Source organism: Hibiscus syriacus, unplaced genomic scaffold (genome assembly GCF_006381635.1).
Source record: "Hibiscus syriacus cultivar Baekdansim isolate YM2019G1 unplaced genomic scaffold, ASM638163v2 tig00111105_pilon, whole genome shotgun sequence".
In the NCBI taxonomy this organism is placed as follows: Eukaryota; Viridiplantae; Streptophyta; class Magnoliopsida; order Malvales; family Malvaceae; genus Hibiscus; species Hibiscus syriacus.
In genome coordinates, this window is record NW_024062987.1 from 4,852,136 (window position 1) to 4,870,082 (window position 17,947).

At 37.9% G+C, this 17,947-nt stretch overlaps 1 protein-coding gene and 1 pseudogene across 1 annotated transcript; both read right to left on the reverse strand.

Annotated features, from left to right (window-relative positions):
* Positions 1-883: 883 nt before the first annotated feature.
* LOC120154189 (26S proteasome regulatory subunit 6B homolog) lies at positions 884-4,258 on the reverse strand. Its single transcript, XM_039166006.1, has 6 exons — positions 3,685-4,258; positions 2,239-2,469; positions 1,900-2,058; positions 1,608-1,760; positions 1,355-1,438; positions 884-1,248 (listed from the first exon to the last, which is right to left on the reverse strand). Exons 1-6 carry the CDS (start codon positions 4,180-4,182, stop codon positions 1,114-1,116), a joined length of 1,260 nt encoding a protein of 419 aa, XP_039021937.1. The 5' UTR covers positions 4,183-4,258; the 3' UTR covers positions 884-1,113.
* A 1,344-nt stretch (positions 4,259-5,602) lies between these two features.
* LOC120153691 overlaps positions 5,603-17,947 on the reverse strand; it is a 35,993-nt pseudogene continuing 23,648 nt past the window's right edge.

Below are 17,947 nucleotides of genomic sequence, written 5' to 3' on the forward strand. Positions count from 1 at the left end.
GGAACATTACATGGATACTCGGAAACGACAAAGAGATCGACTTTTGGAAGGACAACTGGATACCAGATCTTGGTCCGCTCAGAAACTATCATAGAAATATCAACATTTCGGACGACATAAATATAAAAGTAAAGGGTATGAAGGATGGTAACAGTGACTGGAATTGGAATTTGCTAAAACAAATCATTGACAACAAAGCTCTTCACCACATGATGGCTATCCCTCCCCCAATCTGAGAAGAAGCAAAAGATACCCCAGGATGGGGAAAAACGGAGAATAAAAAATTCACAGTTCTCTCAGCGTGCAATGCCATTGCTGGAAATACTTCTGATCAACAAGAAGAAATATGGAACATCTTGAATAAACAACAAAGCTGGCCGAGGATCAAGACTTTTCTTTGCATCGTCCGCAATGAGAAACTCCTCACTAATCAAGACATTATATGAGCCCGTGTGAAGTTTAGGGGGTTAAGCAAGAAGGATAAGAACCCGTGACAAATGATATGATTTTGGCTTTGCATCCGTAACTTGGAATGTCAAGGAGAAAATCATAAACCATAATCACTCTCTACGCTATTATGACCATTCACTTTTCACTCAAAAGTTCAATTAGCCATATCCAATAGCAATAGGGTTGATGGAAACGGAATATGTTGTTTTCTAGACGCCATTATTTCCTGCTTGTTTAATCTGATTTTCTTTCAGAAGATATTAATACAAATTGTCTAATCCGCACAATATTTACCGACTTAGACCGATCCAACTTGAATATACAAAGTTCCTACTTCCATATATATATATATATTAAAAAAGAACGTATTGACCAAATGCCTATTTGTGTTGTTATTCTCATAAAGGGAAAAGTCAAAACGACCCCTACTCCATATGTCCATAAAACAACACATATTAAAGCAACTTTGAATTGATTATACATCAGCCACATTTAAGTAATGTTGAAAACTTTCCCATACAAAATATCAAAGAACCGGTAGTTTTGCTTCAAAGTTCTAATACCTCAACTAACAGGAGCATTCTCAAAATATGACATAGCTCTACCCATGCCACACCCCGCGATGTTCGCATGAAATACTCCAGCATTCTCAAAGTTATCTCTTCATTTGTAGAACTCAAAGTCCGTGTCAGGCTTCTTCACGTTTGTTCTGTAACCCTTTTCAAAGTCCTTTGGAAGTATAACGTATCGGTTCTTGCGCACTGCATGCATTCCGGCTTCTTGGCAGATAGCGGCAATCTGACATCAATCGAAGTGGCATGCAAAATAATGAGTTAAAAATATTTACAACCAAAGAATGCAGAGGAATACATAGAGGAAGCTTTGATAGTATGCCACAACTAACCTCTGCAGCACAAATTTTATCTGGCCGAGAAACATAATCTTCCAAATCTACCTCATCACTTAGGTTCATTTTAGCAGTGCAAACCTGTGAGGGAAAACATTACCTTAGGAAAATAAATTGCAACGTTTACTATTCACAATCTAAACCAGACAGAGAAAGGAAGAAAAAAATACACAACTGAAGAGAACCATGAATCACACACAGATAAGAACTTGAACTACAATAATGACATAGGCATTTGATTTTTGCTTGCCTGGAAAACAAGCCTCTTCTGCCTTCTGTCAGGCAAAGGAAACTCAATCTTTCGGTCAAGCCTTCCAGGACGAAGAAGAGCAGGGTCCAAAGTGTCGGCTCGATTAGTTGCCATAATGACCTTAACATTCACAGTCTGGTCAAATCCGTCCATCTAGAAAAGTTGGGTGCCCAAGCAATAGTTCAGAAAAAAAGATCAAGTAATTAAAAGACTAACTTCCTTGTATATGTTGAAGGAAAACACTATAAGTAACATCTTTATTGATATATCTGTTATTCCTCATCATATATACCTGATTCAGGAGTTCCATGAGGATACGCTGAACTTCTCTATCAGCTCCAGTTTGAGCATCAAACCTAGCAGTAGCAATGGCATCAACCTCATCAATAAAGATTATAGCTGGAGCATTCTCTTTAGCAAGACGAAAGACATCACGAACCATCCTTGGACCCTGAGACAGAAATGCCTAAGATATTATTATCCATCAACAGAATATGGTAGCAGCCAATATTTGATAAAATCAGTATTAGGGGAAGTCAAGTCAATTTAGAGAACTAAGTACTGCATTAAATAAGGGGTGATGAATTTGTTCATGACAATTAGAAGAAACTTGACCATTAGATCTCCTCACCTCACCCAAATATTTCTGAACGAATTCAGATCCGACTACTCTAATGAAGGCAGCTGTTGTATGGTTAGCAACAGCCTTTGCAAGCATGGTTTTTCCAGTGCCAGGGGGGCCATAGAGTAAAACACCACGAGGAGGATCTATCCCAATCTGCTTATAAAGCTCATGATGAGTCAACGGTAACTCCACTGCCTCACGAATTTCTTGCTTTTGGATGTCACATCCTCCAATATCCTAAGAAAAGAAAACAAAGTCTCAGATGCCAGAACCAACATCAAAAACATAATTATTGTCATTTTCATTCCAAGCAAAAACATATGTACTCAAAGAGAGACTGTTAATTTACTACAGCCGAATTAATAGTACACAAAAGGACCAAGATAATAGAACACCCAAACACATTCAACAGAAATGAGGCAACTAAACCACTAGCATGTAAATTGTTTTTAATACAATCATACAAGAGAAATGATGCAAAGGTTCCCTTGAAATAAGTAGGAGGACATCATAGCATTTTCAATATAATAGTAAATTTGCAAGATTACAATAAACATAGACAACTATGAATCCTACAAGATACACAAATTATCATACTGTTTGTTATAAAGAAATAACTACTAACACGACAAGCATATTTAAAATGAAATAAATCACTATCATTCAAACACATGCTACATGTGAAGTATCATTGTTAAATATAACTAATAAAAACTGGAACACTTGGGTGATAAGCACATCAGTCCTACACAAAATGATCTTACATATTCATGAATCCTAACAATTTAATCCAGGAAATCTAGCACAACTGAAATTGCAGGGGATAAGGCAATATGATGCCTACATATAATTAAAAAGGAATATATAAAAAAATCTATGAAAATTTCCCCAAATAGCATTTGAAATTCACTCCATGACATATTCCAGCTTGAGGCCTAATCTATGTCTATTTGGCTAGAGAGCTCAGAAAGAAAGAAAAAAACTTTTTAAATATATCCAAAGCCTCAAACATCAAAATTATGAATGTTCAATACAATTTCCCCAAATAACATTAAACTTTCCCTCATCTAATAAATCTCATATGTTGACTCTGGCATATAAATAAGCAGCAAAAACGACCTAATTTTTTTATCACATGTTCAAATAAATTATTTAATCAAGTACTCAATTTAAGAATTGAGGCGACCGAAAAAAATGAAGGAATGAACCTGGTACTGAAAACAACCAGAAACCCCAAGTTTTAAATTCCCCTTTCCCATCAACTTACCCAAAATCCCCTTAATTAAATAGAAAGGAAGCAAAACCCTAATTCCAAGTAACTCATCGTAAATTACAAAACCTTAATTCCAAGTAAATCATCGTAAACTGAGAAACCCTAAATCCAAATGAATCAATCAAATTCCAGACTAAAAAGCAGAATTGAAATAAAAAAGGATAAGATGAGAAACTAACGGTGTACGTGACATCAGGCTTTTCGGACTGGCTAAGCAAAGAGATACTGGAATCGGCCTCGGGAGGCAAAACGTCGACCAGAGCATTTGAGTGGCGGTGAAGAGCCACCGAAGCTGACGGCTTCAGCAGCTCTCTGTTAATGGTACTCAATATCCTTACATAATAATTGGATCCCGTGGTGGAGCCCACGATTCCATTGTTTTGATCGACCATCTCCATGAACTGGCCTATGACCAGGGGCACCGACTGGATCCGCTTGACTTCCTCCTGTGCCCTTAAAAGCTCTCTCTTTAGATTCTTTTGTTCATCTTTCACATACTCTTCTTGGATGTCTATGAATTCCAACTGCCTTTGAAGAGATTTCAGGCGGCAGTACAGATCGTCTTCTTCGGCACCCGTTGGGTCCACCGACGGATGCTTTCCATGGTCGGGTCTTGTGGTGGGAAACGGCGGCTCCGCAGAGAGTTTGGGTTTCGCCATCATCGCTGAGGCTGCCATTAGTTCTCACGTACTCGGAGTTTGGATTGAAGAGCAAGAAAAGGGAAAATGTATCTAAAGAAAAGGATAAAAACATAAAAACCACCACGGTATTCTAACTTCTAAGGTCATTTATGTAGTTCAAGAGGTATATTAAAACGGCGTCGTAGCACTTTTTTTTATAATTTAATTATTGGTAAATTTCAATCAACACCCTCAAATTATAATTCAAATTCTAAATTGATCTCTAAATTTTAAATTATTTTAGTTAAATCTTTAATGTTATAGTAATCGATAAGTTTTGTAAGTATAATTATTAGTTTGAGTCTTAAATGTAAGCTATAACATAAAATAAAGAATATTAATAAAATGGACTTGACATGTTAAAAAAAATTTAAGGTTTAAATTTAATATTTAAAGTTTAGAATTTATAAATTATAGTCAGGACATAGGATATTAATTTTGAGGATTTGAAATTAAAATAAATTTTACGAGCTTTGTACCAAATAACCGTTCATTCTAAAAACATATTTGTTCAACTAAAAAGCAACATTTATTGTTTAAATAGAAAAATATTTTAAAACATTTTCTTAATCTTTATTTCATAATCTTTTTATACAATGTCCTAGACTACCCAACCTCTTCCCATCATGACCATAACACTCAATCTCAATATCCTTCAGTATAGTCTATTAACAACAATATAAATTAAGTTAAACTTAATCGGGTAATTAATTTCAATTTGAAATAAACTAACCCTGAGAACATAATAAAATTGTCACTAATTACTATTGGTGATGAAAAACAAATGAAAATTTCGATGTTGGTTGATAATTTTAAAATAAAATTAGAGCAATTATAAAGCTGAAATTCGAGCCTCAAGCTTACTAAATCAGAGCAATTTTCTTATGGCTGTGTTACAATGAGCGTTTGATGACTAACGCTGAACATGCTCGCCGTCATTTCACTATGGATGGTAGCTGTCTGATTTGCTCGGCTCCTGTGGAGGACATTAATCATTTATTGCGTCGCTGCCCCTCGGTGATCTTCATCTGGTCTGCGTTAGTGAAAGAGAATAAGTTGTCTGAGTTAATAGAAATGAATCTACACGATTTGAAGGCATTGAATCTTGGGAATGCTGCTGATTTTGTTGGTCATGGTGGGATATCCTATTTGGAGCTATCGTGTAGAATACTTGTTACAAAGTAATTCTATTGCTTTCAACCCCCTCCCCCCCGGGGGATGATAATCATTCGGTGTTAGATCGAAGAGGATTTATTTGGGCATCGACGTGCAAGGCGTTGCTTGAGGAGAGGTCAAAACAGCCACCGTACTATGATTCTAATGTAAGGTCAACATGCTGGAATCGTCCACCTATTGGTGGGGTGAAGATCAATTCCGATGGAGCTTGGCATAGGGGGTTGGGTACTACTTCGTGTGGAGGCATTGTCCGGAATCATGAAGGAAGGTGGGTGGTGGGTTTTTCAAAATTCATCGGCATACGCCCAGCATCAAATGTATATGCCACCTGTCAGTTTTCATCATAAATTTCTAAGTACTAGAAAACTTAAAAAGAAGGAAAAGAAAAGCAGAATTCTAAGAAGCCCAGTACAAATACTAAGAGATTGAACGGCAAAGTTTGATCCAGACATTAAATGGATCGCTCTAGTTCAGACACTGATGGCACGAAGTTGTTGGAAGTAACATAAACATATTATACAAGGTCTCTTAGCACAGTACAGTTTGGATAAAAATATTTTTCCAAAGGATGGCCTTGGTTATCATCAACAGCACATTTTTAATAAAAGATATCAGCCATGATGGGATAATGCCTAGTCATAAAGTAATTAGCCACTTGAATGCACGGCTTATGAGCTCTTATTTCATATTCTTTGTCTAAAATTAGAGGGAAAGGAAAAAAAATGACTGAAATCAATGGTCAGCGACTGCAAATAAAGAAAAAGAAATCAATTGGTTAATATTTTGCAAATACACTAACCCGAATTCCATACGAACGTAGAGATCACTAGGGGGAGAAAAACTCAGTTAAAACTGACTTAATCAACAAATTCAAAATTTTCGGTTTCGGTCAAGTCAGTTCTTTTGGAAATTTTGGTTCAGGCTTCGGTTAAAATGGTTAAGTCAGTCAGTTATTGGTTATTGAATTTCATAACCGAACTGACCTACTAAACCAACTGAATATATTTATATAAAATAAAAATTTAACCCAACCTAATTTACAACCCCAACCCAAGAATGCAATAACCCAATTCCAAAAAAGTTTACCCAATCCAACCAGCCAACTCAAACCAAATTTATATTAAAAGGAAAACAAAAGGTTAGTTAACCAATTTAACCGAACGATGTTATGTTGGTATGGTTAGGCCAGTTAGTTCGATCATAGTTAGAGGATGGTTGGTTTGGTTATTTATAAAAACCGACTGACTTAACCGATTGCTCATCCTGTGTTTGGTTCACAGAATGTAAGATTACCAGTGGGAATAAAAGATTACCAGGGAATAGGATTACTAAGAATGTTGTATTTTATGTTTGGTTGGTTTAGCAGGAATATAATATTACCGTGTTTGGTTAAAGGAATAAAAGATTATTGGAATGTATATTTGACCAAATTATCTTTATTATATATTTGTATAATATTACAAATTGTAAAATATTTATATATTTTCTTTAAAAAATTAAATTCATAATATTTATATATTTTTTTTACAAAATTAAAAATATAAAAAAAGTTTAATGAAAAGGTAAAAAAAAATTTAACCTCTGAACTTTATATAAAATTTTAATTATAGTTTTTTTTTGTAAATCTAAAATAATTTAAGGATAAATTTGTAATTTAACCTTCGTAGAATTTTTATTATTCAATGACAGAAGAATGATATTTTTGAAAAAAAATAAAAATTTAAAGACATTTAGTCCAAAACGCCGATAATGTTACAATACCTAAGGGAATAGAGGTAATGACATTCCCGGTAATATACCCCAAAAAATCTACTATTGGTAATAAAACATTACCGGGAATTAGATTCCCGACCAACCAAACATGGGATGGGAATCCCACAATCCTTGAATCAAACACTCCGTTGGATCACAATTAGAGGCCAAGAATTTGAATGGCTCAACCACAACAAAACTTTTGGAGTTCAAAGGATGTGGGCCATTTAAACTCTAGATTATGATATTTAAGACCTGAGGTTGAACCATTTAAACAAAACAACTCACGGGCAGCCATGCACTCCACATTTCACCGCCTTGTCGAAAGTTTACAACTGTCTTACAACATTTCTCAACTTAGTGGGACTATTGATTAGACTGATAAATTTTCAAGATTAGGGTCATTTGCTGCAAATAAAATGGCAAATATGCAAACCTGAGGGGATCCTTCAGTACGATTCCACTTCTCAACATGGCTTATTATCCTGAAAGATCTCCATTTCATCAGAACGCTACTCTAGAGTTCGAAGACGAAACTCCAAAAAGGAATCAGCATACGTAAACCAGGACTTGCCTATGAGATGTATCATTCATGTAGAATATGGGTGGAGATGTATCCAAGCAGACTGCGTGGAATTGGTTATTATCAGCACAAGTTAATTTTGCAAAAGATGCAAAATCATGGTTTTTTATGGCTTCTTCCATCTGTAATGTGCGGTTTGGCACAACTTCCTATTTCAGTTCAAAACAGTAACAAGAAGGCATGAATCGGTACAAGTTCAAACAATCTCAAAATCTTATTTCAATGATTAAAATATCTAGCGAATTTTATTTTGGTTTCATCCAAGCAAATTGCTTAGTAATTTTAAAAATAAACCAAAAAGCACCTTTGCTCTATGCTGTAAAAGCAAACTTGTTTCAACACTCTCAAGCATTCCAGCAGTGCTATTTTTCCTTCTGCCTTGAACTTACCTATAGCCAGAAAAATGGAAATTAATACCAAAAAATCAATCGCCCATAGTAAACTTTAATAGGATTTTTCTTCCTCATTAATATTCAGGTTCTTAAAAAAATTGTAGTATTGCAAAACTGACAGTAGTTATTGGGAACATTTCCAGAAACCTGTTGGATAGATGCAGATCAAGAGAATACAAGACCCAATGTATCAGCACGAAAAGGATTAAATGTATATTTATGTATCGAAATAACTAAGTGGAAAAATAAGTAAAAATAAATACAGAAATATTTATGCATGAAAAGGATTAAACGTATAGTTATCGTATGGCACAGATAATTTATCTATGCATGAAAAGGATTAAATGTATATTTATGTATCAAAATAACTAAGTGGAAAAATAAGTAAAATACTCTAGATGCAAAGCTTGGGAAGACATTGATCTTTCTCTCCAATGATCAAAACAAATGCAAGTCAATTATTGGTTTTCATACACTTCCTGCATTTTAATACAACTTTGAAAACTAGTAGTCTCAGCAATCAATACTACCAAACTATCAGAAAAGGGTGCAGATCCATTGAGACAGAATTTAACAAAATCTAATTGTAAGAATATTTTGTGTTTCTTGTAGGGAAAAATTATCTCACTGAATAGTAGAGACTGTAAGCCTATACTTGGAAGAATGTGAAATATGAGGATTGGAATAAATACTCACCACGGCAATGATGATGAAAAGATCGTCCCAGTGTTTCTCATCCACTAGTTGAACTGCAAGACTATCACTCCCATCCTCCTCCTAAACGTTTCAAATTAGAAGAAAATAGTAGCATTGGTTACCCAAACAAGGCTTCCCTTCTTGATGAAAGGTGAACTGTTAAATACATACAGAAATGAACTGCTAAACACATTCAGAAATAACTTACTTTTCCCATAATCCACTTAACAAATCCACCAAATAAACTGCGACAAGCACTGCCTGAACCTTGCCTATATGCTTTAAAAAAAAAGAATCAATAAAAAATCACTTGAATTAAAAATAAAACTCTTTCATCTCTGTAAAGTGAAAAAGGTCATACCTAGCAATAGCAGAAAGTTGACTGTCATCTTCCTCGACATTCATAAGCTTTGCAAGCGCAAAAACTGCATCAAACCCAAAACCATTAGTCCTATAAACTGTATTGATCATCGAAGGAAAAAAGGAAAAGCAAAAGGAAGATTAACGGGTATGTATGCTTTCATGTAAATACAGTACCAAGACAAGCAAAACCAGCAGCAGAGGAAGCCAATCCAACAGCTGTAGGAAAATTGTTACAAGATGCAATGTGGAGATGCAGTTTCTCCCAATCTTTCTTCTCTGTCTTTATCCCTTTCTCTTTATCTTCAACTTCCCTAGCCCGTTTTCTGATTTCCCTCAAACAGTTCTGGTACCTTCCTCCGGAAAGGGATATTTCCTATAGTAACCAGCCAAAAAAAACCCATCATTCAATTAACATTTATAACATTTTCCTTATTTAAAAAAAAAAAAATTGTATAGAGTAATTTACCTTGCCATTAAGCCACAAGCGATCTTATTGGAAAACAGGGCTTACAGCGACGGTGGTTGTGGTACAGAGATGAGCAGGATCGAGAGTGACGCTGATACTGTCGTTGACAGGCAAAATAAGAGTCTCGTTCCTCTTTCCCCAATACTTTATCACTGCTATGTTGGTGGGCGTCTGAGCAGTTTTCATCAACACCCATTTCTTCCCCCCCCCCCCCATTTCGGATCAGATCGGATCTCTTTTCTTTCTGAATTGCGACGCGAGGGAGGATGTTAAAACACGTGTAAAAAATACATCATTACTTCTTATTATTAACTATTTCAGTACTTTATATTTATATACAAATTGATTACATCAGCTAGCATACTAACTAATGTCTAACCAACTGCTAACTAATTAACAAATCTACTAACTAATTTCTAACTTCTCAAAACTCCCCCCCTCAAGTTGGTAGTCTAAAGACATCTTTGACTCCCAACTTGAAAATTAAATACTCATGCTGTTGTGCTCCCAAGGCTTTGGTTAAAACATCTGCCAATTGATTTGTTGATGGAACATAAACTGTGCTGATCACCCCTTTTTGTATTTTTTCTCGGATGAAATGACAATCTATTTCAATATGTTTGGTTCTCTCATGGAAGATTGAGTTTGCTGCTATTTGCAGTGTTGCCTTACTGTCACAGTAAAGTCTAGCTGGTTGAAGTTCATTTGCACCCAGCTCTACTAACAGACCTCTTAGCCACACAATTTCAGCTGCCACCATTGCCATGCTTCTGTACTCTGCCTCTGCTGATGACATTTCTATAGTATTTTGCTTTTTTGACTTCTAAGAGATTAAAGAATCTCTCAGTTTAACACAAAATCCAGTATCTGACATCATTGTCATCAAACAAGCTGCCCAGTCAACATCACAAAAAGCTGTTAGCTGACATTGTCCTGCAGAAGACAACAAAATTCCCTAACCAGGATTCTTTTTATATACTTAACCACCCGAAGAGCAGCTTCCAAGTGTGATCTTTTTGGTTGCTGCATAAACTGGTTTAAATGGTTACCACAAAAGTGATATCTAGTCTTGTATGAGTGAGATATATCAACCTTCCTATCAACCTCTGGAAGACTTCTTTCTCACCCTACAATACTTCATAATCTAACTTCTCTTTATCATTTTCAATCAAATCATAGCCAGTAGAAGTAAGCTTTACATTCTGTTCCATAGGAGTACAAACAGGTTTTGCATCTCATAATCTTGTTTCTTCTATTAACTCTAGTGCATACTTCCTTTCGTTCAACAGAATTCCTTCACTAGATCTAAGTATCTCAAAACCAAGAAAATACTTAAGTTCCCCTAGATCCTTCATTCTGAAACTAGCATGCAAGATAACTTTCAACTCTTCTATCATGGCAGCATTATTTCCAGTAATCAACAGATCATCAACATATATAAGCATGACCACTATATTTGTTCATTCTTTCTTTGTAAAAAACGAGTAATCAAACTTACTTTGAACGTATCCAGCATCAACCAATGTGATAACTCCTTGAAAATGTCATATTTTGGGACCTTTTCACTTAAGTTATTGAATGTCTAAGAGCCCATTTAGGACCATTTAGATGCATTTAGGAGCATATAGTTGCATGTGGTGGATTTCAGTTTGCCGTGGCATTTTATTTTTACAGCGGTGCTGCTTTATGGGAAAGGTACTTGTCTGATGATGTGCAGGTGTTGAAAGCAAGGAAAAGAGGATTTAAAATGCCGTGACATAAGGATATTGATGAGCTAAATAAAAATGCAAAGTTCAAATGGCATTTCAGGAGCGTACAAGGAGAGAGAAGATATTTTCTAGCCAGTTGTCCCGGATTTTACGCATGCTCTGCACGAGATACCCACCGCAGCATTTTGGCGCTTCAACCACCGGTTCTGTTGATGACGTTGCCTAGTCTGACCCTGCAGATCCTGTCGGTCCTAGGGCGCCTGTAGCGGGATTATGCCGGTCTCTAGCCAGCTACCTAGGCTGTATCATTGCCTAGTCTGCTCGACTCCCAAGAAACTCAACCATGGTTTTGGGGTTTCCTAGGATGGTTAACACCAAACCTTAGGATTTCGTTTCCCCTATAAATAGAGGAGGAAGCCATATTGAAAAGGACTTTAGTTCCAGCCACATTTGATCTTAAAAAGTTAGAGAGAGAAAGTCTCATCTTTCTCCGTCAATCCCACTTGCCGTGGCATTTCTCTTTGACTAGCAGAAGGGAGTGGTGTTCTGAGCATCCGAGAGGAGCTAGTCCGCTGGGAGCAGTCCTTGGTGGCCGAGGAAGGCATTTGGTAGTGCACGTCGAAGGCTTTCTCTCCTCCCCTTAGTCCTTGCTTTTATATTTTGTTGTTGGGTTGTAAGGAACGAATGAATCTTGCTTTGTGCTTGTTGATTTTGAGCCCCACCATGAACTAATACTATTTGGTGGGAGTTCGCATGGTTATTTAAGTTGTTATTTTAATGAATGGTTGTTGTTTCATGCTCTATTTTGTTTTGTTTATGATGCTTAAAGTCTTGAGGTTGTAGGAGCTACGAGAGTAGCCTTTCCTTATGAGGGTTCATGAGGTTCGAGAGAATGCCTTGGCAATTTATCTTTAGTCTTCGAGAGAAGCTAGGGAGGAACTACATAAACAACGGGTTCTAGATAGTAACTAGGCCTAATCCACCTTAGAGATAAGAATAGGATTTCATTCGACTAAAAGGAGTTGTGTATAAACGATAGGTTAGATTTTAATGATGCCGCAAAAAGGTATTGCCGAGACATATTCTATTAGCTGAGTCAATAGGATCACTGCTTGGGTTTATGCCAATCGGTTTTGCCAAGGCATCTTTAGTCTGTCGAGTCCCTTACTAGAGATAGCATAGGGCACATCAGTAGACTCTGTCGGGCAGGGTAAGCATAGAATAAGCACCATTCAGAGAAATAAACTTAAGTTTTCCTTGTGTCTCCCATCACTCATTTCCATTGCTGCTTGTCTTGTGAGAAAGCTAAAGTCCTACATATATTAAATCTAGTATTTTCATTTTTATTTTGCCTTGACATTTCTATTTGTTTTCACGTATCACAATTTAATTTGCCACGACATATCCATCTGCTACCACACTATCACCACTCCATTTCCACTATGTCCATTCCATTTTGCCACTGCATTCTCATCTGTATATACCATAACTAACTTTACTTAGGTGACAAAGTAAAGTGCCTTGACAAACCTATTTGATTTCCCCAATTCCCTGTGGAGACGATACTCTACTTATCACTTTATTACTTGTTCGATTGTGTATACTTGCACACATATCCGCATCATATTTTAGTACTCACAAACAGCGGACAAGTTTTTGGTGCCGTTGCCGGGGAATTGCAACTAAAAGTTAAATTGATTTGTCATAGCTTTTTTATATTACTTGTGTAAATTTTTTTTCTTTTAGTTATCTTTGCTTTATATTTTCTTTAATTTTTCAGATTTTTTCGAGTTTATGACCAGAAGCAACCCTGAAGAGCCATTGGAACCTATTGATCCTAAAATTGAAAGGCTCTTTAGACAAAGAATATGAGCACAACGTGTCAATATGTACCAACTCGAAAATCAGGGCATTGAATATGAGGGTGATCAACATGCCGAGGCAAATCCAAATGATGGGAATGCAGCTAGGCCTCGGGCTATTCGTGATCATTTAAATCCAATCTTAGAGGATCTCAACCCTGGAATTGTGGCACCCGATATTCAGGCAGCCCATTTCGAGCTAAAACCTGTCATGTTCAACATGTTAAACTCTATAGGGCAGTTTGGGGGCATGCCAAATGAAGATGCCAGGCAGCATATTCGTAACTTCTTGGAAGTGTGCGATTCTTTTCGCCAACAAGGGGTGCACGAAGATGTTCTGAAATTAAAGCTATTCCCATATTCCCTACGAGACAGAGCAAGGGCATGGTTGAGTGGAGTTCCAGCGGGTTCTATGGAGTCGTGGACAGATCTGTGCAAATATTTTTTGCTGCGGTATAATCCTCCGAACATGAACACCCAACTTAGGAATGATATTGCTTCATTCTGTCAAGCTGATGACGAGTCGATGCATGAGTGCTGGGATAGATACAAAGCATTGCTTCGCAAGTGTTCAAACCATGGTTTTCAAGATTGGACACAAGTAGTGATGTTCTATAATGGAGTAAACGCACCCACGAGGATGATGCTAGATGCCTCGGCAAATGGGACGTTACTGGATAAATCACCAGCAGAGGTATTTGACATCTTGGATAGGATTGCTACCAATGATTATCAGTTTCCCTCAACTAAGTATGGGTTTGGGCGTAAGACACATGGAGCTCTTGAGCTAGATTCTAATGATGCCGTGTCAGCCCAACTTGCTGCCATTACGAACTTGCTAAAAAATTTACAAAGGCCAAGTGAGGTAAGGGAAGCGAAGGCAGCCTGTTCAGTTTGTTTATTATGCCAAGGCAATCACAATGAGAGTAATTGGCCAACCAATCAAGAATCCATCAACTTTGTTGGCAATTTTAATCGAGGCAATAACAACCCCTATTAAAACACCTATAATCCTGGATGGCGTCAGCATCCAAATTTTTCTTGGGGAAATCAAGGAAACATCATTGCTCAACAGCCAGCTCGTCAGCAGAATTTTAATGATTCCCAGGGCTATCAATCGAATATGCCATGGCATAATCAAAACAAGGGAGGGCCATCTTCATCAAATACTAGTTCTTTGGAGGCCACAATGCAAGAATTCATTGCAACAACAAAAACAATGCTGCAAGACCACTCGACCTCTATAAAAAATCAAGGAGCTCTACTCCAGAGCCATAGTTCATCGTTAAGGGCACTAAAGAGTCAAGTAGGTCAGATTGCCGCGGCATTACAAGAACGCAAACCCGGACATTTGCCAAGTGACACTGAAGTCACCAAACCTCATAGCAAAGAACAATGCAATGTGCTAACTCTCCGAAGCGATACACAAATTAATATAGAAGATAAGTCTGGGGGAAAACCAAAGGAAGATTCACCCCCACAACCAGTCAAGCTGATAAAGAACTGCAGGAGGAAGCACCGAAGGAAGAAGATAAATCTGAGGGTTCATCAAGTAACAAAGCTGAGGGGGCAAATAAAAATGCCACGGTAACTTCTGTTCGCACCCCATCATTACAAGAAGCCAGACCCCCACCTCCTTTTCCGCAAAGACTGAAGAAACATAACGAGGATACTCAATTTAAAAAATTTGTTGACATTCTGGGTCAACTGCAGATCAATGTTCCTTTTCTTGAAGCAATGGAACAAATGCCCACATATGCTAAATTTCTAAAAGAAATCGTCACCAAGAAGAGAAAGGTGGAGCAGTACGAAACAATTGCCACGACAAAAGAATTTTGCTCTTCCTTAAGCAAGCTACCACCAAAAAGACGTGATCCGGGCAACTTTATCATTCCATGTTCGATTGGAAACAAATTTGTTGGAAAAGCACTGTGTGACCTTGGCTCAAGTGTAAACTTGATGCCTAAGTCGATTTTCGTAAAACTGGGGATAGGAAATGCGAGACCTACTCCAGTCATCTTGCAACTTGCCGATCGTTCACATATGCGTCCAGAAGGGTGAATTGAAGATGTCATCGTGAGGGTTGAAAAGTTCGTTTCCCTGTCGATTTTCTGATTCTGGACTGTGAGGTCGACGCCACAACACCCATTATATTGGGGAGACCTTTCCTAGCCACCGGTCGTATTCTCATCGATTGCGAGAAGGGCGAGCTAACCATGCGAGTGGCCGATCAACAGATCACTGTTAATGTTTTCCGATCTCTCAAACACATGGATGATTATGAAGAATGTCAGATCATTTTTGAGGTAGACACTGAAATTACAAAAGAGGCAGATCAATTTTGCCACGACAATTTCATTCAGCTAGATATTGATGAGAGGCTCCTTGAAGAGCCGAATGACTTTTAATCCGAGGAACAGCAGGCTAGCTTCCTTAAAGCTAGCCAAGGTACGCGCTTTAAACCTTTGAATTTTGAAAAGTTTGTTCCTCCTAAGCCCTCATTACAGCATGCACCTACCCTTGAACTTAAAAATTTGCCACAACATCTTAAATATGCTTATCTGGGTAGTAATGACACTTTGCCTGTGATTATTTCCTCTGACCTTACTCCTAACCAAGAATCTAGTTTGCTAAGTGTTTTGTCACAGCATAAGAAAGCGTTAGGGTGGACGATGGCAGATCTCAAGGGAATAAGTCCAATAATCTGCATGCATAAAATTTTGCTGGAAGAATGCCACGGTAATTCCATAGAGCCATAGCGAAGATTAAATCCAATCATGAAGCACGTTGTGATGAAAGAGGTTCTCAAATGGCTCGATGCTGGAGTGATATACCCTATTTCGGATAGTTCGTGGGTCAGTCCCGTCCAATGCGTGCCTAAAAAGGGAGGCATGATCGTGGTAACGATCGAAGGAAATGACTTAATACCTACTCGCACTGTCACTGGATGGCGCATCTGCATGGACTACCGCAGGCTTAACAAGGCCACCAAGAAGAATCATTTTCCTTTGCCATTCATCGATCAAATGCTGGATCGACTTGCGGGCAAGGCATACTATTGTTTCTTGGATGGTTATTCAGGGTATAATCAGATTGCCATAGCACCAGAGGACCAAGAGAAGACGACATTCGCGTGCCCGTATGGCATATATGCTTTTCGAAGAATGCCTTTTGGACTCTGTAATGTCCCGGCAACTTTTCAGCGTTGCATGCAAGCCATCTTTTCTGACATGGTGGAGGATTTTTTGGAAATTTTTATGGATGATTTTTCTGTTTCCGGAGACGATTTTCAAAAATGTCTCGGTAATTTGGCAAAGGTACTGAAGCGATGCGAGGAGGTTGATCTCGTACTAAACTGGGAAAAATGCCACTTCATGGTGACTGAAGGTATTGTTCTAGGACATAAAATTTCTGCAAAGGGCATTGAGGTCGACAAGACTAAGATCGAGGTGATCGAGAAGCTTCCCCCACCAAATTCTGTCAAGGGCATTCGGAGTTTCCTTGGCCATGCTGATTTTTACAGACGATTCATCAAGGATTTTTTCGCACTATCCAAGCCTTTGTGCACCTTGCTACAACAGAACCAACCCTTTGTGTTCGATCAGAAATGCCATGGCACATTCAAAGAGCTGAAGCAAAAACTTATCTCTGCACCAATTGTAGTTCCCCCAGATTGGACGGCCCTATTTGAATTAATATGTGATGCAAGTGATTTTACCGTGGGAGCTGTGCTTGGGCAGTGTAAAGGTAAAATCTTTCATGTCATATATTATGCTAGCCGTACCTTAAATGATGCACAATTAAATTACACAACCACTGAGAAAGAATTACTTGCCTTGGTATTTGCATTTGACAAATTTAGGCCATACTTGATAGGCACCAAGGTTATAGTTCACACTGATCATTCAGCTATAAAATATTTAGTGAACAAGAAAGATGCTAAGCCTAGACTGAATAGGTGGATATTACTTCTGCAAGAATTCGACTTAGAGGTAATTGATAGGAAAGGTACTGAAAAGGTTTCTTCATGATGCCAAGTTCTACTTTTGGGACGAGTCGTACTTATTCAAGCAATGTGCTGATCAAATGATTCGACGGTGTGTCCCCGAAGAAGAACAAAGCGATATCTTACACCATTGCCACACATCAACTTGTGGAGGGCATTTTGGAGGTTTGAGGACTGCTGCAAAGGTCCTCCAGTCAGGTTTTTATTGGCCATCATTATTTAAAGATGCCCACGCATTTTGCAAGGCGTACGACAGATGCCAGCGCACTGGAAATATTTCTAGACGACACGAAATGCCACTGCAAAATATTCTGGAGATTGAGCTCTTTGATGTTTGGGGCATCGATTTCATGGGATCATTCCCATATTCCTTTGGAGATTTATACATCTTGCTAGCGGTGGATTACATTTCAAAGTGGGTTGAAGCAATTGCTACGCCGAGAAACGACTCAAAAACTGTGCTCAAGTTCCTTCATAAGAACATTTTAACTCGTTTTGGAGTCCCAAGAGCTATTATCAGCGATGAGGGCACTCACTTTGACAACAAGTTGATTGTCAAGGCATTACAGAAATATGGAGTGCGACATAAGATTGCCACGGCGTATCATCGGCAGACGAATTGACAGACTGAAATCTCCAATCGAGAAGTTATGCAAATCCTGGAGAAGGTGGTTAACCCCCGAAGGAAAGACTGGTCCCCAAAGCTTGACGAAGCATTATGAGCATATAGGACAGCATTCAAAACACCTTTAGGAAT

Excerpts from the sequence above, each read along its gene's own strand:
- LOC120154189 (XM_039166006.1), bottom strand. The coding sequence starts at position 4,182 with ATGGCAGCCTCAGCGATGATGGCGAAACCCAAACTCTCTGCGGAGCCG. Across the intron at positions 2,470-3,684 it reads AGCCTGATGTCACGTACACC|GATATTGGAGGATGTGACAT; the intron begins GTTAGTTTCTCA and ends TTCTTTTCTTAG. Across the intron at positions 1,761-1,899 it reads TCATGGAACTCCTGAATCAG|ATGGACGGATTTGACCAGAC; the intron begins GTATATATGATG and ends CAACTTTTCTAG.